General features: G+C 48.6%; 1 protein-coding gene across 2 annotated transcripts in view; it reads left to right on the forward strand.

Annotated features, from left to right (window-relative positions):
* Positions 1–25,179, forward strand: part of GRIK4 (glutamate ionotropic receptor kainate type subunit 4) — a 179,357-nt gene that overhangs the window by 124,185 nt on the left and 29,993 nt on the right. For both annotated transcript variants that reach the window (XR_008975372.1, XM_057433308.1), the window contains exons 7-10: positions 2,831–2,884; positions 14,421–14,582; positions 21,201–21,353; positions 22,532–22,636. Coding sequence is in view for 1 of the 2 variants with exons in the window: in XM_057433308.1 (XP_057289291.1) it covers positions 2,831–2,884; positions 14,421–14,582; positions 21,201–21,353; positions 22,532–22,636 (474 nt within the window). In the remaining variant the exon portion in view is untranslated. The remainder of the gene's footprint in view (positions 1–2,830; positions 2,885–14,420; positions 14,583–21,200; positions 21,354–22,531; positions 22,637–25,179) is intronic.

Below are 25,179 nucleotides of genomic sequence, written 5' to 3' on the forward strand. Positions count from 1 at the left end.
CTGTGCTCGTGGCTCTGATGCCATCAAACAGCCGTGGAGAACTGCTATAGGCGCTCTGAAATCAGTCAGTCAGTGCCATCGTTTTTGCTTTTTATCTCCAACTCCATTTATAAGTTTTTGCTTCCTTTCCTATTGCCTTATTAACCGAGACTTTGGTTTAATCATGTTTATTTTTAAATGGTCTCTTGCTGCAGTTTTTAGCATTTGGTTTGATAGACTACTTCAAAATTGAGCAGTGGCTCCAGATGGAACTATGAAGTTGTGTAGAGTTTCCCACATCCTGGAAGGAACAAGAAGGACTTTCCTGAATGGAGGCAGGATCCAGGCAGTGGGGTCCTCCCTGCTGGGTCAGGCTTTACATATGGTGTCCTGGCTGCTATGTCAGGGACTCAGTCATTCAAAGGCATTGGCTCTACCAGATTTATTCCTGGTGACAAGCAGCAGAAACCATTAGAGCTGTTTTAGTTATTCCCTCCCACCTTCCCCAAGATCTTTATTCCCCTGCTTGTGTTTCGAAACAGGCAGGTTTGGGGTTTTTTGGGTCCCTTTTATGCAGGGGGAAGGTGTTGTGCTTCTTCACTTCTCTCTTCCCTCCCGGTCCTTCGTGCTGCCTGGCTGCTGAGGGCTGTCCCCCTCCTCTGTTGCTATAGTGACTTCCCACCAGCACACAGCAGTGCTCTTCATGCACCCGACGTCTCCCTTCCCTTCTTGAGCATCCTTCTGCCACAACTGGTGAAGATGTCAGAGATTGCCATGATTTTTCAGCAGTTGAGTAAAACCTAAAGCAGTCTTCCCAACTAGAGGGTTGCAGGAATAGAAGGTAATAAATAATGAGCTTCTGATCTGGTAACTTCCTTCACCCTCGGAGGCTGAAAAGTGTTTTCTTTATAGAGGTGCAAGCAGAGTAAGGAGTGAGGTTGTGGTGAGCACATGGGTACATCATTGGCCTCTGCCCACAGGTCGCCAACAGCACGAAAAACATGTTATTGCTCTGAAAGTGCCTTGTGTCGGACGTGCCTCAGGAGACCAGTCCTGGCCTTGCACAACGAGAGAAATTGCAGTTTCTCATCTCTTACCCTCCACATATGGTCTGGAGACACACGGTTGCTTCCTCGATTACCAGCCTCTCCCGGCTGCCCACCTGCCAGCGGGCACGTTAAATGGATGGGAGCGATGCTCGCAGGAAGCGCTTTGTTGCTCGCTTTGATTTTCTGCCCTTGAAATCAAATGCACTGACTTCAAAGGGGGTCAGACGAGGAGCTGATGTTATCAGTGTCCTAAGGAAGGGAACTGGGTGCCAGGGTTTATTGTGTAGGGCTTTAAAATGAGGCCAGTGACTGAAAGGCCGGGCTGCAGCCTCCTCTGGAGTCACGGTGCTCTCGTGGGCAAATAATTTTGCTGGGTCCGTTTTGCCACTTGTGCAAAGGACAGGGAGACAGTGTGCAATCTTAAGGCTGGGTACAGCCAGTCCAATCCATGATCAGTCAGTATCCATATCTCCCTGCTGTCCATGTCAACTCCCACTGAAATAGTAGTGGCCTTGTTTTTTCACAGAAATAGGTGAGGAACAGGGAGGAATAGGGAAGGATGCGATCTAAACCACCTCATTGTATCTTTCCTGCATTCACTTTCTGTTGTAACCATCCTCCAGCTTCTGGGGGAGACAGGAAGTGACTAAACCCAGGCTGCCTTTGGTCCTTCCCTCCCTGCCTCCAGCTCCCCTGTGTGATCTGGGGTGATGGGAAAACCTCTTTGCCAAGGTCCAGAAGCACCGTTTGATACCAGCTGTGCTTGGCAGTGAAACACAGGCTTTCAGGAGGATCTGCAGATTAATCCCCCACTTTGCTGAGCATCTGTTCCCACAGACAGCTTCTTGTTTACTGGGACCTGTGAAGTTTAGAAAAAGACCTCAGTGATCTAGTCTGGGATCTCTAGAAGAGATCACATGGAAAAATCTGTGTCCTTCACTCTGCATCTCCGTATACTTTTACCCTTGTTGATTATTTCTGTGGCCGCTGCATCCATGTCTAAATTCTGGAGAACAGGCTTTGTTACTAGATTTCATTTGTGCTAGTTAATTTACAGGGCTGGAGCCCAAATCTGACAGATACATGTGGGAAAACCACCAGTGGGGTGACCGTCCGTTTTCTCTACCTCCAGAAGAGCTTTTTCCGCCTTGCTCTCAGCCTCGTGGTGTTTGTGGCGAAAGGAGACAAACCCTGAGCTCTCCCAACTGCTGCATCCCCTCGTTATGTTCAAAAAGATGTTAGCAGTTGAACAGCAGAAAAGCAGCAATCTCCAAACATGCAGTATTCCCAAGGAACTCCTCATTCCAAGGGGCTCTGGAGGCCTCGGGCTGCCATATCCCGCTTCACCTTGCCGGCTCTGTACATTGCTGTGGGGATGCAAAAGCTTTTGCTTCCAATGGGCATCTTCCTTCCAGGTTGTCCTTGTCTGGAGTGGGGCCACGTGCAGAAATCCCCATGTGTGATGTTGCAGAGGGAGCAGAGATGGTCACAGGGGACCAGAGCTGCTGCTCATCCATCACTGGGTGGTTTCTCTCTGCCGGGCAGCCCCTGTGCACGCGCTTTGTCAGTGCTGATGCAGAGAGGAGACCTCAGGGGTAGGCTGAAAGATTGGCTCCCCAGACTTTAATTTCACAGGTCAAATCGTGTTGCTGTGTCCCACCTTTTCCCTCCTGCAGGAAGACAGCAGCGCTTGCACGGAGCGATAAGGATGAAGAAGCAAATGGGGCCCAGTCTCTGCCTTGCCGGAGTGGAGATTGAAGATTGTCAGGCTCTGGTCTAATCTCCTTTCCTCTCCTTCACAGGCAGCTGAACTGGGAATGGCGTCTGCCTATTACACGTATATCTTCACTAATCTGGTAAGACATTTCTCTCAGCTTTTCTCCCGTGTGCGTGTAGAGTCATGTTAATGGGAGCTGATCTCCCTGGCCCATGGGAGCGTTGGGAAGAGCGACGTGCTTGCGGAGCTGGAGTTTTGCAGCAGAAAGGGGATGGAAGCAAGTAGAGGTGTCCCCTTGCAAACCTAATTATCAGGCAGGGGAAGTCTTGCCCTGGCCTTTAGGAGGTGAAAGCTGATGGGCTCCCGCCAGCACTGGTTGATCCCATGTAGCTGTGAAAGGATTTGCAGGCATGGAGATGGTGCGATGAGATGTGTGGGTCCTTGGGAAGCCCCAGCTGATGGGTGGCTCCTGAGCCATCTGAGGGGCTCAGGAGGGTTTTGCTGGAGGTGTCAGCCCCTGAGCTCTTTACCCATGGGGTAGGTTGCTTGGGGTGTGCACGTGGAGGGCACCACAACCCTGTGCTTTTTTGCTTTGCCTCTGAGAGCAGCTGTGTAAGACAAAGGAAAGATGATACCATAAACATCGAGAGGCAGAGCAGGGTATATATTCAGCCTGGCCCCTGGTGATTTGGCTTTATAGCTACTAATAACATTAATGGGGGGATCGTGTGGTTAAATCCCTGAGTACTGTGCTAAACAAGGAGTAATGGGCTTAGGCAGCAGCAGGGGGAAACCCAAAATAAACATGAGAGAAACTTCTCCTGCTGCAGCAGCTACAAAGCTCTTGAACCAGCTGCCAAGTGGTGTGAGGGAACGCTGCCACTGGGGAAAGCAGATACCTGCCTATTAATGCTGGTGTGGGGATGCTGGAGACTTGAGTGCGGCAGGGTAGGGCGGATGATTAAGTGGAGGTGCCTTCCAACCCCAAATGATACTCATCTTCTCTAATTTCTATTAATATTTATGCCATGGTGTGCGTGTGCCAGGAAAGCCGGGAGCTGAATCACGCTTTGTGTTTGGGTGGGAGACAGACGGGAATGCATGGAGCCAAACATGTAGGCAGGAGAGGAGGAGGGGGAAGGAGTGAAATGGGAGTTTGAAAGCCAAGAGAGCAATTGGGACGGAGAATAAAAAAGGGGTAGGGAAAGGAGCTGTCAAAAAAAAGAGAAAAAGGCAAAAAATAGAAAACCCCACACGCTTCCTACCTGAACTAATAGCGTTCTGATCCCTGCTTAGTGCTCAATGCATAGGTCCTAATGTTGCTCAATATCAGTCCAGCAAGAGCAAGCTTCACTGCTCCTGTTTATTCCCGTGCAAATGGAACTAGCCAGGAAAGCAAAAGGAAGGGATGAACCAAGGGGGGATCAACCAGTGACAGACTGGAGGAAGAGCTGTGCCCTTGGGAGGCTGCTTGTTTCAAGGCAGTGGCTGCTGCTTTGTGACTTCTCACCCCCAGTACAGGCCCTGAGATGGAGTGTAGCTGTGCTGGTGGAGCTGGTAAGGGACAGTGGCCGTCCCCATCAGGTCCTGCTCACAACACTAACCCGCTCCAGTCACTTCCCAGTCCCAGCAAGTAGTTTTCATGTTGTTTTCTGCTCACAACAACTGTGTTGCTGTGCACCCCATGGACCGGGACTATGCACGTGGTAAGGGATTCTATTTGCCCATCACCAGCAAAGTGGAGTCTGTGTTTATAGATGGTGTTCAGACAATAGAACTATAAAAACTAAGTTCCCCACCACTGCCACCACGCTAGTTTCTAGCACAGGTATGATTAAACTTTTGCTTGAGGTCAGAAGGTGATATTTGTCTTTGAAACCCATTCATCTAGTGTAATGCAGTTATGGCAGGTGAGAAAGAAATGAGTTCTGTTGCCATTCCCCTGCACAGGGTATTAATCTCTTTACCCAGGTTATTTTACCACTTCTTCCAAAAGACCAGCCCTCAGCAAAACTGCATTTTTGGCAGGGACTGTTAAAGGTGACATCGGGCAAAACCTGGGCAGCTGGAAGAGATGTTTAAGGAAATTAGTAATATTTAAATGGGGATGAGAGATGGGAACGAGCAATTTAGCCTAATAAATCTGGAGGGATTACCAAGCTCCTAATGAACCCTCTGAGGTTTTTTGCAGTCGCTGCCTAATAGAAAAGATAAAATCATAGTGAACTGCTGTCAAGGGGAGCAAGAAAAAAGATGGCTTTAAATGAAGGGAGAGCCTATCAGAAGGGGAATAGGCAGTCTGGATAGCATTAAGCTATCTGGAGGTGTTAAAAAAGAAGAGAAAAGGGGATAAAATGCTGAATTAAACACCTGCCCTGCGGCTCTGGAGGGGAATTCTGTTTCTATCTTCCAGCATTAATTTTACCTAATAAGCACATCCCAGCCGACAGCTAGTTGTATGTCTCAGCATTTCCCTCTGCGGAGCGTTAGATGGAGGCAAGTTGCTGCAGCTCCCATGGCGAGGACCCATGGGAGAGCGATTTGGGGGCGACAGCTCCTCCGTAGCCAGCAGAGAGCAGTCAATGGGGAGGCAGAGCAGCACAGGAGAGCAGATGCCAGCCTTTGGCAGGAGATGGCGAGAGCAAATGAGGAGGAAGTCCTTGGGCCCCCGATGCATTTCCATCGGAGCCGAGGCGAGCAGGCTGATGTAAAAATATCCAGAGGCTAATTTACAGCGTGCAAATTCATTATCAGCCTCCTTCAGCCAGCTCAAGGGACCCTTTCTGTCACTAACACAAGCTCCAGAAGTCCTAATGATATGCACAGAACAGAACAGGTCTGGTGCGTTTTTCTTTCCCATGTCCATCATCTGTGTACGTGGTACTCATGGCAACTGAGCACCCTCCTGTCCTCAGTCCCCTTGCAGGAAATCTCAGTCTCTCGGTTTCTTCCTGGCATCTCCACATGGTGACAAACTTCCTTGCCCTGGGAATTACCCTTCTGGGGGGGTTGAAATGTCCTGAACTAAAGGCAAATGCTGCCCCAGGTCATCCTCCCTTCCCCACTCCCCAGCACCTTATGACCATGTAAAGGTCCATAATAAAAGTAGTAGAAATATAATAATAGTAATAATAAATAATAAAGATGATGATGCTAGTGCTTAAGTAGAGAATTGAAAAAAGAAGTGTTCCTGTTAGTGCTGGGAATCCTTGAATTCACCAGTGCAGAGCAGAAGGGGTGTTGGATGCCTCCAAAATCCTGTGCTGCAGTTAATTCTTTTAGCCTATTAATTCCGTTGTAGCTTGTTATTGTTGCCTTCTTTTTCCTCTCTTGTTTTTCATTATAACTTGTGGACCTCGGGCTGGTTTTAAATTTCAAAACGTTCATCAAGGAGATTAGATGGAATTAATTGAAACAGTCAAAATTATTGCTGTAAGAAGGAAGGTATAAAGGAGTTTTACTAGTGCCCTCAGTCAGATGGTCTGTTCATGGGGTGCACTTTTGCTCCCTGACAATATTGGGCCCAGGTGGTGTGGCTGATAAAAAAGCTGCCATGTTCCGTTTCCAAAGGCCAGCTAAATCAGTTGTGGTTTGGGGTTTTTGTTTCTTGTTTTTCCTTCTTTGTTTAGGGACTTACAAAGAGGTCGGTCTGTATATAGGACGAGGTTATTAAAGCCCTACTGTTGCTCCGGATGACCTGTTGGAACCGGAGGGGAAATGAGTGTCCAAATCATCCAGACAACATCACACTTTTCAGTGGCAGCTTGTCATTATGGTACCAGCCTTTGGAAGGAGGGAAGGATGTCAAATCAAGCAGAGGGAAAGTGGACTACAGCTTAGTATTTGACCAGGGTTGTGACACTGAAGTTTTCACTCCTGCCTGGTGAAATCACCTTCTCTTGGTGAAATGATCTCCTCTTTCTGTGCCTGCTTTCATGGCGTGAGCTCCAGCTTGGGTTATAGTGTTTGGCCTCACTGCATCAGGTCTGCTGGCCGCAAACCCCCTTACGTGAGTGAGAGGGTGGACTCTCTTGTTAGGCTTTGACAGATTTTACCTTGCAGTCCGGCCAGCTTTCCTGTTGTTAGGAGCTGATGCAAACCTTTTTGTAGAGCCCGGATCGTTCTCTGGATTTATGGTTCCTATTTTCCATGGCATGTGGTAGCAGGGCAAACAAATCAGGGTTTTGCAAGGATGCCAAAGCAATTTCTCCTCATTCTAGTTAGCATGTGAACAGGAAGATTTAGATGAAGCAATAACTATACCTCCCTGCGTTTTGCTGCCTGTGCTACCTTACCTGCCTGGGTCTTCTTTATGTGTTGTTCAGAGTCCATCCTGTGCTTGATTTCTGGTTGTTGAGTAAATCATTGTCTCAGATAGAGCCCAGACCCACAGATGTGTGAGCAAACCTCTCTTTTATCCTCTGCCCCCATGCTGTCTTGTCCTATTTGCCTTTCAGTCTCCCTACCCCTTGTTTTCTGAGAGCTGTGCTTTTCAGGTCCCAACCTTAGCACTTGACCTCTTTTGCTCTTTGAGGATTTGTCACTTCAAGCCTCAGGCTCCCTGCAGAGAAGTTGCAGTAAATTGCTTTCACGAAGGATGTGGGCAATGTATTTTCCTAAAGTGCTCTCGTTTGAAGAACAGCCTCCAAAACTTAATAGCCCTCCTTGCATGAGGAGGTAAAAGACCCATCATTACCAGCATAGGGCACATTGATGTTGTGATGCATCAACTTCCTAAGAGCAATCCAATTATATATGGATGGTTCCCCTAAACTGTCCCTGAGTTCATTGAGATCGCAGTTCCTCTCTAACTACATGAATGGCCCCATAACAGTGCCTTGGGTAGGTCTCCCACATGCACTTACCTGCTAAAAGGCCACAATTTGTTGCTGTGATGACTTTCTTCTTCCAGAGGAATTGATTTTTACATGTGGCCCGTTCTAAACCTATTGACTCTGTTAATAGTTTATAAACAAACTGAACCGTTCAGGAAAACCATAAAGCCCTTAACGTAATGTTGTCCACTTGAGCAAAGAAATAGATGTGTTCTTACAGGAGCTTAGCAATGATTAACAGACTCAACAGCTCAGCCCTGAGGGCAGGAGGGTCCAGAGAGGTGAAGACAGGTATTTTCTCCACTGATACATCTAACAGAGGAAGTTTGATGATCTCAGGGGAGAAATTGGTAGTGGTGGCAGTCCCTGGCATGCCTCTTATGGATGAGAATGGGAGGTAGCACCTGGCCCCTGGGGAGCTCATTCACTTTAACCTGTGTTCTGTTGATACCCACTTTGTCCTCTACTGGTACTCTTGCTGCTGTTAATGATCTCCATCAGTAGGAGAGCAGTGTAGGGGACTTCAATGACACAGGAGCCTAAAGTCTTTTCAAGCTCCTTGCGAGGAAACCATATGGTTTGGGTGTCCCTGGAGGAAGAGCAATCCTTCTGCTCCCCTTTCTGTCAGCGAGGCTTGCTCTGGAGTCAAGATGTTGTTCGTGCCTGAACTATAAAAACCTGGAGTAACTGCAGAGCAGTTGCACCACATCTGTTCCATGTAAATAATACCAGGATGGTACTTCCTGCTCCTTGGGACTGAGCTTACTAGTCCTGCCACCCGTGGCCTGGGGAAAGAGTCCTTGGACAGAGCTTTGTTTGCCCAAGGAACCAAGAGCTGAGGTGCCTTAGCTCCTCTGTTTAACCCTAAACCAGTGACTCATGATGCACACTGGCACGCGGTGATGTCAGCAGTGAAGTCAGTAGAGCTGTGCTGACTTGGCACTGGCTGAAGGTTTGGCTCTTGTCTAAAAGCTGCCAGGCAATCTCAGTATGGGAATTGGAAGGCTATGTTTGGAGGATGACAGCTTTTCTAAGCACCACATCCTCTTGAAATGGAAGTTTTGCCAGAGTGAGAGCTTAATAGAGAAATGGAAGCCTTGGCCCAGTATTCTCCCTCCCATCCCACGTAAAAGTGGAGAAGGAACAGTGCGTTCTGGACCCACGGAGAGCTGAGCCTGGTGTAAATCAGCCTTTGCTGCCATCAGAGGGCCAGATCCTTGGCTGGGACTGAGGGGAATGAGGTCAGTGCAGCATAGAGAGCTTACAGCACCAGGCGTTTCTGCTGCTGAGCAGTGAGCAATGACAGTGACAGAGGGGGGTTCAGATGCTGTTAATCAGCAGATCCCAAAATCCAATAAAGTCCTTGCAGTGATTGAGAGAGGAAATAACCGTGTGTGTGAGCAAGAGAGAGGAGGGAGATGGACATCTTGGAGTCATTGAACGAGTCCTGTTCTTCCCAGGGCTTTGGGATGGGATAGGGTCGAGCTGGGTGTGAGGAAGGTCTCAGGGTCACTATAGATGAAACGAGCCCATCTTTACATCTTTATCCTTGTTTCCCGTGTGCAGGTAAGAGCTCGCTGTCTCCCTGCTTCCTGGGTGATCCAGGTTATTAAAAATGTGATAAGAATCGAGTCGGGAGCAAGGTTCTGCGCACACAAATGGGATGCAGAACAATATCACCACCAAAATCAATAAAGCTGGAAGAAGCTCAATAGCTGATGCAGAGTGCTGAATAGCAAAGCTGAAGTCTGCTGCTGTGGGCTGAGCAATTACTGGGAGCCACTCGCTGAAGTGAGACCACAGCATGGCAGGGCAGGGGAGTCTCGAGGGCTCACAGCTCCGCACATGAAGCAATATTTGCTTATGAGGCAGGCTGCTATGACACTAATGGTCATAGAATCATAGACTGGTTTGGGTTGGAAAGGACCTTAACATCATCCAGCTCCAACCCCCTGCCTTGAGCAGGGATGCCTCACACTAAACCATGTTGCCCAGGGCTCTGTCCAACCTGGCCTTGAACACTGCCAGGGATGGAGCATTCACAATCTCCCTGGGCAACCCATTCCAGTGCCTCACCATCCTCACAGCAAAGAGCTTCTTCCTTATATCTAACCTGAACTTTCCCTGTTTTAAACCATTTACCCCTTGTCCTATTACTGCAGTCCCCGAAATGATCCCCTTCTTGGCTGGCCCTTTCCATGCAGACGTCCCCATCCTCTTCCCAGATTTGGGAGGGAGGATGTGATGGATGGCAGTAGTGAGGGAAGACCTTGGCCGTCCTTTGCGGGGTCTAGTTTAGTTTGGGAGTGGATCACTTAGGTGCAGATCTGGGAGGATACTTGATTAATGAGATGCTTATCTATGACTGCTGACTTTGATGCTTTGCATTGTAAGGCACGTTGTTAACCCACGTCTCTTCTAGGCTGAATTGTGCTGTCAGGTTTTTAATTGCCTGCAGTTTTTAGCTCTGCGCCTCAGTTTCCTCCTCTGTATTCAAGGCATAATAACTCCCTGGCAGGAGTCCCCAGGAGGCAAGGCAGCCCCCTCTGATGCTGATTTTGTACTCTGACACGCACTGTGCTGTGGCAGTGTGAGGAGCAGTGTGCTGCTGTTGTGTTACAGGGAGGGAAACGGGGCAGGAGGGGGTCTCCATCAGAAACCCACCGGCACACTGCAGGAGCCCCATTTCCAGTGGGAGCTGAGGTGGGAGAGGACTGGTGGGTGCCGAGTCCCAGCTGGGATCAGCTGGCCTGTGACCCGAATGTTCAAGTCAAGAGGGTAAAATGCTTGTACCTTATGGGTTTATGTTCCTAATGGAACAGAGAGTATAGCCTGTAAATCTCCTGATCCATAACTCGCAGCTAGCGGTGCCAGAAAATCCAAGCTCATGGCTTTAAAATCATGAATTACAGGGCTTGGTTGTGTGGCTTTTATTAGCCAGCTTCTCCAAATAGTCTAAATGTTCAGGTCACTCCCTAGCTTTTGTGTGCTGCTGTAAAGTGAGAGTGCAGGTCGAGTGCTGCATGAAGCACAGAAACCCAAGAGTGATTTCATCCTCTAATAGCTCCTCCACTGCTGTCTCCCAGGGAACCCCTTTGTATTCAATTAGCTAATGTGTGCCTAGCACTTGGAAAATATAGAGTACTATAGAATTGCTAAGTGTTGTTATTTAACAGCACATATTTAGTGGTTGCAGCCCTGTATAGAAGTCAGAAAATCTACTCTGTAATTGCCTGGTGCTGCTGCAGAATTTGCTGTGATTTGAGCAAAGCCTGGGGATTTCTCTTCCCTGATTGATTAATTTTGGCTGCAGACCCTCTGGGCCTGCCTTCCCTGAGATCTCCTCCCACAGAATGATGGCTTTTGGTGGGTGCTTTAAAACAACAGGCTGAAAAGAGGGGTGAGAATTCAGACAGCCAGGATTTGTGTACCTGGAATTCACCTTGGCTTGATGCTTGATGGTCTTCTCTGTGCCCCAAGTTGGACCGGTTGGCATAAAGGAGCTGGGCTGAGATGGAAGGCAAAGTGCTGGTCAATCATTGCAATGATGGGAGGGGGGAAAAGGCATTGGCAGTGGAACAGGAGGTGATGAGGGAGAAGCTGCTTGCACCCATCGCTGTGCTTCACTCCTTCTTGGGTTCACCAGGTATATGTGCAGGCAGAGGAGGCCGTAACAAGGTGCACCAGGGCTTGGAGTCCTCCTCTAGAAAGAACCTGCTGATAGGTGCGAGTTATTTTCCTAATGGCTGCTTGCTTGTATTGCCCTGGAAAGCCATCTTCTAGGCTACAAAAGCATCAGCCAGCAGTGCAGATAAGGAAGAGTAACTGCATGAGCTGAGGAGAAGAGAGGAAAGGCAGTTGTGAAACTACTCTGTGTAAGCAGTAGGCTCACCAGCTTTGTCTACCAGTCAAGGCAAGGTCGGGTATGAATGCCACAGTTGTGCCTAGCTTAGGTAAAAGTCAGCTTCAATGTCAAAGAGGAATTAACACTGAATCCCCCTGTACCTGCTACAGAGCCATTCGAGTGTCTTCTCAAATCTGAGCAGTATTTCCCTACCTCAGTCTGGCCTTTGTCAAGGTAAATGCTTGCACACAAATACATGGTGAGAGGAGCCATCTGGGATCATCTCCAGAGCAGGGGGTTCCACCCCTTTTCCTGGCTGTGCTCATCTCTTGCCAGGCAGCATCAGAGGCTCAGCCAGCCCTTGCCATTGGGAGGGCAGGGTGGGAGGTTGGGCCAGGGCTGAGGATGGGAAATCAGCTGAATGGTGCAAGCCTTGAATGGTAAATGAGTTTGTTTGCAGTATGTGGGTTTGGAAATGTCAGGTGTGGTGAATGGCTGTGTAAGAAAGCTAAAAACAAATAGGGACAGAAGCTGAGCCGGCAGATACTGCAGTATCTGCATGCTCTCACCCCTTTGCCGTCCATAGCAAGCCTGACCTAACCGAATCTCTTATATCCCATTGCAAACGAAGCGTGTCCCTCAAGGATGGTTTATCTCCGTTCCACTGCATAGGCAGCTCATGGCTCGTTTCCTTGTTTCTGACCTGGGTCAGCAGAATGCTCTTGTGCATGTCCAATGAAAAAGCATTTAAAGATAGAGGGTTGAAGCGAGGGCAGAGGGAAGGGATAGGGAGTAATGAAGAGAAAGGGTTGTGTACCATCCATGTGTTAGAGGTGAATGCTTTATGAGCATGACAACAACAGAAATGGGGTTTTCTGCAGCTGGAGGCTTGCCTAGAAAAAGACAGATAAGGAGATTGTTGTCTGTAGAGAACAACCAAAACTTGCAAGGACCAGCAATGGGAGCTGGGAAAAAGCTGCTGTTAACATTGGAAGCAGAGCAGTGTTGACTCCAGATCTGCCTGTGGTTGTCTTGTCAGGCAGACCCTGACAGCTGCCTCCATCCTCGGCAGGGCACAGGCATTACCCCAGGGAAATGAAGCTTATGTGTGCATGGGTCCCTCTGGAATAATGAGTGATCCAAGCCAGGGGTTGGGACTGACCCAGCGAGCTCGAGTAGAGTGGAGCTGTGGGTCCAGCTTTGTCAATGCTGTGTGACTGGGGTAAAGCGCACCTCTGCCTCAGTTTCCCCCATATGAAGTGGGGCTCATTCCCTCACCCAGGAGTTGCTAATATAAGGAGCAGAGTGTCACAAACCTGCCAGTAACTGAGCAACCTCAAAAGCTTAGAAATGCTTTGAAGGGAGAAAAGGCACTAATAAATAAAGGCACTGATTTCAGCTGCTTTGAGGTTGGGGCGGTCTGGCCTGAGATGGAAGCCTTGGACTGTGTGGTTGTTTCGATACACAACATCTCCTTTCCTTCTGCATATGATGAAGCCAAGAGGGCAATCAGGCAGCTGCTTGCATTGTCCCACACACAATTTGCCTCCCAGCTCTGGCCTGGGGGGAAGTGGGGCTGAATATACCTCCTGCTGCTCTGCTTGCATCCAGGATCTCCTCAAGCCCAGGTTCTCATTAGCCATCTGCCCTCATTGCGTGGGTTGACAGGATGCTGTGGGTGAATGGATAACCTGTCAGGAAGGCAGGAGCATAATATCATTCAAATGAATCAATAGTTCGCAAGCAATTTCATGTTACCTAACGTTAATGCGGTTGTGTCCAAAACGCTCTTAAATCCTGTGCCTGATCGCATCCTCGTGGGACATTGCTGTGCTGGAATAGTCTTGTAAGTCCATGTTTGAAAGATTTACAGGCATTATTCCTACATGCACCCGTGTGCAGGAAAGATAAAAAATGCCTTGACTTGCTGAAACTTCATAGTCCACAGAGCCAAAAGACATTCGTATTAGTGATGGAAGAGAATGGGCATCCAGCAGCTTCTGAAACTATCACTCCCACTTTCTCGCTCCGTTTTAGCTGTTAGCCAAAGAGAGGTTAGTGAGGAAGGCACCATTATTTCCTGCTAATAGGACAAGAAAGGCTGGACTTTCCTCCAGGACACTGGCTTTGTCGTGTAACTGCTTCCATTGATGCGAGTAGCAAAATAGAGCTTGTTTGGGGATGTTTTTGGCCTCTTTTATACAGTCATTTCTATACATCTTACCACATTGCTCTTCAGAAATGCAAGAGGATGAGCTGCATTCCAGAGCCCACAGCCAAAGCAACTTCCCACAGGGCATTAGGATGTTCCGCAAGTGGCATCTCTTCCTGGTACCCGATGGCGGAAAGGAGCAGTGCAGTGTTGCCTTGTGGGGAGGAACTGCTTTGATTTAGCAGCTTAAACTTGGTGTCACTGAATTGGACACGGTGGTGGGAGAGCTCACTGCTGCACTAATGATTGCTGCCCAGGCTCTTGGAGGAGATAGATAATAGTAAAGGACATTAGTTTCTCTCTAGACATGGAACTCCACAGTCTGGTCATCTTGGTGGCCTGGGCATCCCTCCTGCCCTAGGTTTGGGTGAAGAGCCATGGCCAGTGTCTTCCCACTGGTGTTCTCAGCCATAGCAATAGTCAGGCACAGCAGTGTTTTCATGGTGAACACAGCATGGATTATTTTCTGGGAGTGCCTTGGAGAAAGCGTTGCTTGGGAAGTATAAATCTACAAAGGAGCTTTGTGCTCTGGATCTGCCACAATAAACCTGACCACCTCTGACTGGTTATGGCAGGTTACTGGCTTCACCTGCAAAATCTCCTCCTCCTCCCTGCCTCTGCTGCAACCTCTGTGTAGCGGGGAACCTCCTGTCAGGAGAGCTGGTTAATAAGGAATAGCCCCACAGTCAGGCATGGTTAGCAGGCATCACGGTATGCAGTGGTTTTGAAGCTTTTCGTGCCCGTTTTCTTCCCTAATCCCGTTTTCTGTTTGGGGTTGTTGTAGGAGTTTTCCCTCCAGCGCCTGGACAACCTGCTCGACGACCGAGTCAACATCCTGGGGTTTTCCATTTTCAACCAGTCTCATGCTTTCTTCCAAGAGTTTGTCCAGAGCCTCAACCAGTCCTGGCAGGAGAATTGTGATCACGCTCCTTTCACTGGGCCAGCAGTAAGTAAAATTCATTCCCATTGCCTCCCTGAGCTGGAAGTTGCCATAGGCCAACAGGAAAACCTTGGGAAAAGAGCTGGTTCAGAGCAGGCAATGCAGTGTGAAGACCATGTGAAGAGACAGAAACTCTGGTCTTAAATGTATGGTTTCAACTACTTATTCAACCCCTGTGCTAAAGAGCTGGGGCGCATCACCAGGCTGCTGTCATGCTGCTGTACCTTGGATTGGCCTTTGTGGTGGTTGGTCTTGGGGAGATGGTGGTCCAGGATTGGGAAGGATGAACTGGACAGAACTGCTTAGTTAAGTAGGTAGGAGAGGACTTCAAGTGTTGAGCATCCTTATCTGGGGAATACTAAAGTGATCCTGAAAGTCTGCAGCCTTCCAGAAGGGACCCTGGGGAGACGTGTGGGTATAGAGCTTTAGAGGGCTTGTCTGTGCTTGAGTGGCTGTTCAGCTTTAAATTAAAGCCTCGTCTTAATTTGGATTATATTTAAATGTGTGTGCAGGGGGTGATGCAGCCCTGTTTCAGTGTTTCCCTTGTGAAATCTGTCCCTGTCTGTGTATTTTATCTCTAGGAAAATGGCTTGTGGAAGAGGGAGTCTGGATGCAAATAGGATAAAAAGGGCTGGGTTTAGGCAGATGCCAAGGGGCTGGGTTAAGTTAGATGCTCCCTGATGAGCGTGCAGATCAGCACCGAGATCTTCCCTAGGGACTCTTTATAACTGGGAAGGTTGCAGAGCAGATTTGCTAACTCTGGGATGCAGGGGGTCATGGTTGGAGCTGGGGGAGAGCGGAGAGAGAAAATGCCATCAGTGGAACCATTTGCATTGCTTTTAATGACTTCATAGTCTCCTTAACAAGCTGAGGGAGCTGTGTGAAGCTGAAAACCTCCTTATCACCACAGAAGTGATATTAAACAGGCAAAATAAGGAGCTTTCTGCCCTTTGTGTCTCTGTATTGTTGGCTTGCCATGGAGCTCAGGTCACAGTTAATACGTGCCTGGGACCATCCTGCTTTCCCTGCTCCCAGCCCTGCTGTGCAGATATGACTGCAGCGAGCTTGCTGTCTGCCCTGCTAAATCTCTATAGGGTTGCTACCAGGAAGCTTCCTATTTGGATGACAGTTGCAGGGGCTGTTTGGAGTCATTAAAAATAAATTTCCTTTTATTAGTACAAACAGAAGACAGTAGAAACTGGAGCGATGGGGGAATAACTCATCTCATTGTGCCTTCCTTACCCTGTGTTGTCTTGAACCACCAGCAAAATGAGGTGGAAGGATGCAGGAGTGTGCCCCATTGCAGCACTTTCTTTAAGGAATGAAGGAGTTTGGAGCTGAATGGAGCTGTCTGGTTTGTGAGCCTGAGCCTAAATCACCCGTCAGTGTAATATTAAGTCAGCTGCATGCTCCTTTCAGTCATTCATAAAGTGTAATCAGGCATACAGCAGGCTTCCTCCTGGGCCAGGGAGGACATGTCTCGAGGCAGGGGGCTTGGCCACGCTGCATTGCCCTGATCTAAACACTTCCAGCCCTGCTGTCATTATGGGACCTGCCCTGAGGGCTGTGGTGGCTTCCCAAGCATTCGCTCTGTGGCTGCTCTTGCCTGTGATGGGTAGCTCCCCTTGTGCTACTGGTGCTCAGCTGCCCCGGAGGGACTGTAATCCTTGTCGTACAAATGGGGAAGTGAGGCATGGAAGTGACTTTTCCCATTATCTCAGAGCCAGGCAATCTATTGGAAAATGGGTTCAGCTCTCCTCAGCCCTAGTGCAGAGCCTTAACCAAAAGGTGATGTCTTTCTGATGATGTGAAGGTTCACTCTCTGTTTGTAGCAAAGCTCCATCACCAATATGCCATGTCCCAGGTAATGGGAAAAGGGCCTGGCCCTGGGTGAGTGGTGATGATGCAGGTCGGAGGTTAAGTCAAATATTCCCTGGCAGGGAATGTGTTTCCTCCCCTGTGCTTCAAGGGAAGCCCAGTACCATTTTCCCATGCATTGTTTCTGCTGTTGGAAATCTGGCAGGTTGCACCTCTCTCTATAAGAGCTTCCCCTTTTAGTCCTGAGAAGCAGATATCTTGTGGAATAACTCATACTAAAGGGATAAAAAGGGAGCTCAACAGCTGGAAGTGACAGGAGGGAGGTTTCCTGTAAGCTGCAAAATCCCAGGGCTTTCTTGCTAGAGCTGAGGAAGCATCTGAAGAAGGAGGAGGGAGCTGCTTGCTCTAATGCTATTCTCATTAATCACACTGCAAAGAAAGGAAATCAGAGAAAATCATTCAAATTACAGATGGCTAGATTAGGTAATTAGGATTTAGGCTAAAACAGATGTTTGTAATTAAGTGTTTATGTCACTGAATAAAATCCAGATTGTAAAGTCTATTTCACAGGATTTAAATGGTTTCAATTCTCTGTTACGTTTGGGGGCAAAGATACAGATGATAACGTTCCAGGAAGAAAGGGACAAAAACCCCACGTGGCAAACCCCAGGCTGGCCAAGCCTGTTCCTGTTTCCCTGGAGATCAGTTTACCTTTAAGCATGGCCTTTACGTGGGAGATTTCTGTCAATATAAAGTGAGATCTTCCAGTTAACCGTGTCTTACCTGCTGTTAGTTTAGAGGGGAAGATCCGGTGTAGTTTACCCAGGGAGAGCTCAGGCAGGGTCCCTGCTCCTGAGGTGCAGGGCATCCGATAGCGTTGGATGTCTTGTAGACAATGGTCAGAATGGTCCTGCCAGCTGATGCATGCAGGGCTGGAGATGGGTTTCCTGACCCTTTCTAGCTGGGGACTTGTTCCCAAGGCCTTGTGTCACTGTATACCTTAGCTCTCGGGTACAGCCCCCAGGCTCCCTTTTCTGGAGCCTTGTTGTGATGAGGCATCCATCAGGTGGCAATTTTTATCAGCAACTTTCATTGTCAAGAAATAGGCTTAAAGGATAGAGGGATGTCTCTCGAGACCCATGAATCTTGGAGCGGAGGACCACTGCTGAGCTTACCAAGTCTTTCACATGCAGCCTGTCGCAGAGCTCTTACATTGCAGAGATGGCACAAACCCAACAGGGACCTGTGCAAATCAGACGATGCACGCAAGGAAGAGAATCGATTTGTTAACAGGCAAATTGGCTTTTTGTGACAGAGTGACAAAGCTGTGGTTTAAAATGAGAGCATAAAAGTAGTGAGAGATTTTATAGGTGACATGAAGAACAATGTACACAAGAGCAGTGACGGATCCATTTGCTGAGTCTGCGCAGAAGCGGTTCAAGAGGTGCTGCATCCATCCCTCTTTTCACTCCTCCGCTGAAGGTAATGGTCCCAAAGCATGAGAGACCATGCGGTTAAAATGCCCCAGTCCTCATGTGAACCTTCAGGGCTGCAGGAGATGGCTTCAAGCAGTGAGCTTGTGTTAACCTTGTTAACACCAGTTAACCTTCTGATAAGACTTACAGAAGCCAGAGAGGCCTCTTCTGAGCTGCTGCCCTCCAATGCTATCTAATTGTGAATGGTTTCCTCCACAGAGCCTGCATCCCAAATTACCTTGCTGTGTTGAATATGATCTATGCGAGCTACTGAGTGAATAGTGGCAGAGGAAGATGGCCATTAGGTGGGTGGTGCAGGGCAACACAGCAAACGCTGCATTGGGTTGAGATGAGAGACTAATGGGAGAGAGGCCACACTTGTGATGGGGCTGCAGGTGGCAGTGGAGCAGGATGATCCCACACCAGTGACCATGGGAAGATATGGAGTGCCCTAGAGGATTTTGATACTGGAGGAGAGAGGAGGGAATGAACCTCTTCCCTAGGTCTGAGTCCTGGTGGCTGTTCAAGAGGTACTGAAGGGGGAATCAAGGTAAGTGCATGGGTCTGTCTTGCATGTTGCTGTGCCAGGCTCCCATGCATCCAAGTGTCTTGCTTCAGGGCCACAAAATTGGGAAGCTGATGTAGGAACCTGGTTCTGAGCCGAAAGGGGCAGGGAATGTCTGGCATAAATGATAAGCAGCATTAGGAATGGAAATGTGGTGCTTCTGAGGAAAGCTGTGATTTTCCTTTAAGAAAGGAAAGAGGGATGCGGGGGTATATTGAGGATGCGGGAGGAATTCCAATTCCCAACACAGAGGACTTGATCCTGTGTATTCCAACCCTCTCCCTAATCCCTAAATTGTTTGAAATCATAAGGGGGCTGCCAGAAATCCTAACAAATTGAGGCTTAGGAGTAAAATATCCTAATCAATAATGTCAAATGCTTCACTAAGATATACAAGCCTCTTGCTCACCAGCTAATAAGAGATCATTAACTGCTCATGGCAAATGGAAATGAAAACCCAACAGCACACAATTAAAAATGCTGGGCCAATGTTCTCATTTGGTATGAGATGATGAAACCTTGGGGTCACAGGGATTGCATTTGCTCTCATAACAGTTTTGGTTGGCGAACCGGTGTTATCATGGTTCCTGATTGAGGGAAAGCAATTGCTAATTGTATATGGTGTCTGTAACCTGAATGGGATTCAGTCCACATGAAGCTGGAGAGCTTCATGGAACAGGGGCTGAGGACAGGACAGGCTGAAAAGGTCCTATTAGAAAAAGAATCTGTATTAAAGGTAAAAAACGAAAGGTAGGGAGAAGAATGGATCAGCTCCTTTAAGAAGCTCTGGGAAATGCTTCCCAGGAGGGGAATGTTTGGGGCAGATGGGAATAGTAAGCAGAAACCCTTAGCAGACTTGCCTGTGGAAGAAGTGCAGGAGAGTGGCTTGCTGCCATTGCAAAGGGACCTGTGGTGTCTCATAGCTGAGGGAGGATAGGAAACAGGATGCTCAAACTGGAGCATTGGGTTCCCACTCTACCATTAAGTCACTGTGTGTCCTCAGGCTGCTCAGCTCCTCTGATTTACAGTTTATCTCCTGCAAAATAGCTGTGATAAAACTTCATAGCTCTGCAGCCAGTCAATTCTTATTGTTAGCAGCAAGTTCTTGACATATATGACCAAAGGTGCTGCCTGTTGTGTGGGAGGCAGGTCAGATGCAAGACTGACAGATGCCAGCCAAGTCGTTCAGTGCTCACTGAAGAGTTCCCTAAATGCTATTTGTGTAAAACAGGCTAAAATGATGCACGTAGGAAGAATGCGATAGAGCAAATGTGAGCCTGTACCGGGGTTGATTGAGTGAGAGGTTAGAGCTGGCGTTTGGGGTTTTGCTAGCATTAGGCTGAAGTCATGCCTTGTAACTCATGCAGCTTGCACGTTCCAAGGCATCGTGCTCCTTGTCAGCTGCCTAATCCCGGGCCATTGTAGTCAATGAGGTCTTGCCACTACTTGAGTAAGATCAAGCAGGGTTAAGTCTGGCTCACTCCGTTCCAATTAGTAATGCAGTCGAAGCCAAAGGTTCCTTGGGGTGAATGAACTGGGCAAGATTGTTCCTGCAGGGCCACTGGCAGAAGTGAATAAACCTTATCAGGCTTTGGGAGGAATAGAGGACACAGATACCACTGAAGTGCTGCAAGCCACAAGCAGGGAAAGGTGGGGGAAAGGAGCCCCACGCTAGAGATTGAACCTGTTGCCAGGAGCTGGGATGGTAAGAGGATGCTTTTGGAAAACATAGCCTTGATATAATGAGCTGCAACAACTTAATTCCAGCAGAGTCTGGAGGTGACAATAATTAGAAGCGAAATCTTCGTCACAACAGTGAACTTGAGAGAGCAAATGGCTGATTAGTACCTAGATCAAAAAGCATCAAAACGGTTGTGCATGGGCGAACAACACAGCTTGTGAGGCTTGATGGACAAAGAAATCTGACTGAAGGCAAACAAAGCACAAATGAGGAGGAGAGGGGATGAACTCTGTGATTCTGAACATTGCTTCAGCAGAGTCATTACAGAGCAGGTAACAGCCAGCAGGGAAGTGGAGGCTGTTTCAAAGACCTAGATGGTCTCTACAGGGTCTGAAAGCCAGGAGGCTGTTGCTTAACAAGTAAATCTAGCAAAACCTCATTTCCTGTGGATCTGCCTTTCAAAGGAGGATTCTTTGGTGCCTAATGAAGGCTGGAGCAGCAGTCATCTCTCCTTCTGTAGGTGTAGGCGCAGGATCTTTATTCTGTCCAGCTGCCTACATATGAACTTCATAAACCTGATGCTCTCAAGTGTGTTCCCCCTTGGCCAGCAGTTTGATCAGTGGCCACCAAAGCAGCAGAAAACACACCTTGATTTGGGAGGCTTAGTTGCTTTAGGAAAGTGAGGTAGAAAAGAATGGGAAACGATAGGGACAAAAGGTGATAGTGATGAAAGAAACCCTGAGGAACAAGCAAGCAGGGATAGAAAGGGTAAGGAATCGAGCAAGAAGAGAAGGAGAAATAAAACACACTGGCAGTGGGACTGGCAAAGGGATTACTCTTGCCCCAGCGATGCTCACAGAGGCACAGCAGTTCAGGGATGCCATTGCTTTTGTTCTCCCTGCCCTCGGATGGGTGCAGGATGTTGCTGGAACATAACGATGGGCAAGCAGGGCTTCCTGTCCTCACAGGGGAGGACAAGCATTTTGCCCCTTTCTGATCCCATTGAAGGCTGTGGATAGAGCCACAAGGTCCCGAACACGCTTAGTTTTTGTCTTCCCATCTCAGCTCCTTCTCTTTGCCCGCAGCTCTCCTCGGCCCTGCTGTTTGACGCTGTGTATGCTGTGGTGACCGCCGTGCAGGAGCTGAACCGGAGCCAGGAGATCGGGGTGAAGCCCCTGTCCTGTGGGTCTGCCCAGATCTGGCAGCACGGCACCAGCCTGATGAACTACCTGAGAATGGTGAGAAGGGACTGACGCTCGGGAGCTAGCGCTCGTCGCTGCCAGAAGGAAGGATGGATGTGTGTGTGTGTACATGCTGGTGTTGGCACGGTTCTCAAGCACAGAGTGCCGGTTTGTTTGAAGGTAGCTCTGGGAAGGAAAAGAGAGATCTGAGGGCTGGTTTGTCACCGGCCTTGGAACAACATGAAACGTGCCGTTTTCCAGGTTTTGCTGCAGAAAAGCCGGAATTCAGTGAAGGGTTTTTTAAAGCACAAATGTTTCTGAGTTATTTGAGCTCTGTTTTGAGTGAACTTGGACTGATGTAAGGTCATGCGGTACAATTGCTTAGAGCTCAGTGGCGTGATGTGAGTTTGCCTATAATGGGGTTTGGGCTCCTTTGAACCCGAAAGCGTGGTTGCTGGAACTGGTCAAGCCTAGTTCTGTCATGAGAACAGATAATGAAGTTTCAGCCTTCTGCAGTAGTTGGAGTTTCTCAATACGGTTCCTTGGAGCTGAGCTGGACCACGCAGAAGGAGCGTGTTTCCTGAGTCTGTTTGGGATGCAGCTGAAATGTCGTGAGATGGGGAAATTCAATGAGACGTTTCTTTCCTCCAAAGGAAAGCTCCGCTGAAATTGAACCTTGCACCACTCTGGTCCATGCCTGCCAACTGTGCTTTAGATCTCACCTTTAGTCCAAGGCAACTAAATCCTCCAGCTTCCCTTGGCTCTGTAGCTTGCTCTTCTTCCTGAAGAGGTGCTCCAGCAGCAAGCAAGCGGTGGTTAATCTGCACAGTGAGGCTAGACACTCATCCTGGCTCTGTTGCAGTGCGCTCTTGTGTTAAATGCCATCCTGATCCTGTGAAACAGCACATAATGGTTTGTGGAGGAATCCCCAGCCAGAGATTCAATGTGAGACAGTGAAGAGCTCATGCCTGCTGCAGTGTTAGCCTTGGGATGGAGGGAGGGAGGCAGTGAGGGGCTGCAGTGGTGAGATCTGGGGAGCCATGCACCTCATGCTGCTGATGCTCCTGCTCCCCTCCATCTTTTCGCTACCCTTGCCAGACTCCAAAAGCCATTAGGATTGAGACACAAGGGTTGCATTGCTGTAGGTGCTAGGAGGATGGATGGCTGGTGCATGGGGCCTCTGGCTCTGCTGCATGGGCCTCGATGGGCGCTGTAACTCATTCTCTCTTGGACAGGTAGAATTGGAAGGTCTCACCGGCCACATCGAATTCAACAGCAAAGGCCAGAGGTCCAACTATGCCCTGAAGATCCTGCAGCACACACGCAGCGGCTTCCGGCAGGTGAGAGCTGCGCTGGGGATGGTCTGTGTGTAGCGTGGTGTGCATGTTGCAGTGGGTTGGCAAACAATCCATGTTTCACTTCATCGAGAACGTGGTTTGAGATGATTCAGATTTGTCTTTATCTGTCGGGCCCCTGAGGTGGTGATTTTAGAGCCAGTGTCTGTCCTGTCGCAGTAACCCTTCTGTGCAGGAGATAATTCACAGCATCAGGGGTGTGCCAGGTACAAGCTCACACTCAAGACTCTTTAGTTTGTGGAAACACGCGTACCCAGAATTATTTGAATGAGTTAAAATGAGAATCTGCCATGAAACGGGCAATAAAGGGTACTATGAACCTTTCCAAACAGCTCCTTCTGGGAAGAAAGGCGAAGGGGGCAATCGCATCTCAGGAGCTCCCCACCATCTCTCCCCAGCGTGCAGGAGGAAGCGTGACATAATTTACCTCTTGGTTTATGGTGCGTGTTCCTCTGTAATGGGTTTGCTTAGCTCAGGCTCTCCTTTGCTTCTTGTCTCAGTGCTCATGGAGTCCTTAAGCATTGGTCCTTTTTTTCTGCTTATTGCCTTCTTTCTGTCCAAGGGATGTTTTCTGGCTTCAGCTAAGGTTAAGGATGACCTTGTGGAGCCATAGATATCAGACTGGTGAGATAGCATCACACAAGCCCAAGGAATTCAGGTTTTACTGGTAAATGCAAACCTCATTCAGGGAAAGAAATGGAAGTCCCAGGAAAAGGGTTTTCATCTGGTTTATTTCCCCGCTGACAGCTCCACACCTGCCCTTTTCTCAGAGATTGCCACTTCTCCCACATGCTGACAGAGAACAAAAGCTGTTGTATCTTATCCCGCACCAACAGAGCATTCTGGCATTAGGAAATCTCTCCTGGTCTGGCAACCATGAACTGTAGCCTTGGCAAGGATGTTGCCTGCCAATTCTTACCTGTCAAGTGACAGTCCAGCTTTGATGCTGCCTTTAGCTGAGTGAGCAGGAGACCACGATGGCATTTTCCCCACAGTAAGATAGCACCAGTGCCCTTTTAATCATTTCCCCAACCCATCGTTCTCTGAGCAAAAGTGACAGATCCAAGCCCATCTGCATTAATAAGAGCACGCACTTGGCTAGAGCAAAGCAAGCAAATGCTGTAGGATTCATATGACAGCTATGGTTTTGATGTGTTTAAATGTGGCAGGGTGTTCACATTCAACACACAGGTCCTCCTGTAGCAGTGCTTCCCCCAGAGCTGCACAGAGAGCTCTGAGTGCAGCCTAATCCACCCTGAGACACGAGTCTCAGCTCTGCTCCCCAAACCCAGTCTGACAAGAGAAAACCTATTTAGACCTGTTGCAAGAGCTCGGTAAATAAGCAGCTGTATGTTTCAGAGGTACCCAGGGGGCTCGTGTGACTGATAGCAGTGCCAGGAGGGGTGTTGGGGCCCCTCAGAGGCTGCAAGTTGATCGTGACGTGCCCAACTGGGAAAGGAATCCCTGGCCAGAGCTCCCCTCTTGGTTCCCACAAAGGGAAGCCAAATGCCGCTCTGCTGTGCCATAGGTGGTTATTTTCTTCTCACCAGCTTGGCTCCTTGTAAGAAAAATAACTAAATAAATCATAAGAAATCATTTAATTAAACCCGCTATGAGGGGAGCAGGGTAAGGAACAGACGTGCACATCCTGGAGACAGTTTTGTTCCCAAGGGTTATTATATTAACTCATTTGCTCAGGGTCTTGTTTGAAACACTTCTATTCCCTCAGTTTTAATCAAGCTCACGCTCTCTGCCCATTTCTCTCTTTCCATCTCTCTCTTTCTCTCTCCTTCCATCTATCGAAGCCACAGGGACTTCCAGCTCATCAGCTTTGATAGAGAATTCACTGAATTTGGAAGCTGATCCAGCCAGCAAACAAATTAGAAGCACTTAGATTTTCTAACTTGCTGTTGCTTTTGGGCAAGGAGAGACAGGGCTTTTTGACATCCAATTTTTAATACATTTATGTAACGCACCAAACGTGCCTTTTCCTGATTTAGCTTAACTAGTGGAAATTTTTCCACAGCCATATGAGAGCTGCTCTCTGTTCATAGGATGTGCAATAAAGCACGGGCTCATTAACGTGCTGGTGATCCGTAGATCTGAGGAGGTCTCAGTTTGGAAATGTCATCTTTTTATTTCCTGCCTTTCTTTGCCCCTTTAAGAAACACTGCAGCCCAGAAACCTCCGGTTTCAGTGCGGTGATGTGCAGTAAACCAGGAGCGCTAAGGCTTGGCAGCTTCACAGGAGAAGGGAAAGAAGAGGAGCTGTCATTTAGACGGCCCCAGGGAAGGCATCTGTGCAGAGGGGAGGCAAGGAAAGCTGCTGACAGGGCTGGAGCCCCACCATGGACACGTTGTCCACAGCTCTGCCTGTGACCCCTGGCTCTCACTTGGTGCTTGGGGCAGCCAATTAGTCACCTTTTAGCGCAGTGCTCTGCTGGTGTCCCAGGACAGAGCAGTGGGAGTAATGAGGGTGTCTAATCACTGTGGTGGTGGCATGCAGATGAGATACCAGCCGATAGCTCT

Source organism: Pezoporus wallicus, unplaced genomic scaffold (genome assembly GCF_028554395.1).
Source record: "Pezoporus wallicus isolate ANWC-B61680 ecotype Strahan unplaced genomic scaffold, APGP_CSIRO_Pwel_v1 contig_11829, whole genome shotgun sequence".
In the NCBI taxonomy this organism is placed as follows: Eukaryota; Metazoa; Chordata; class Aves; order Psittaciformes; family Psittacidae; genus Pezoporus; species Pezoporus wallicus.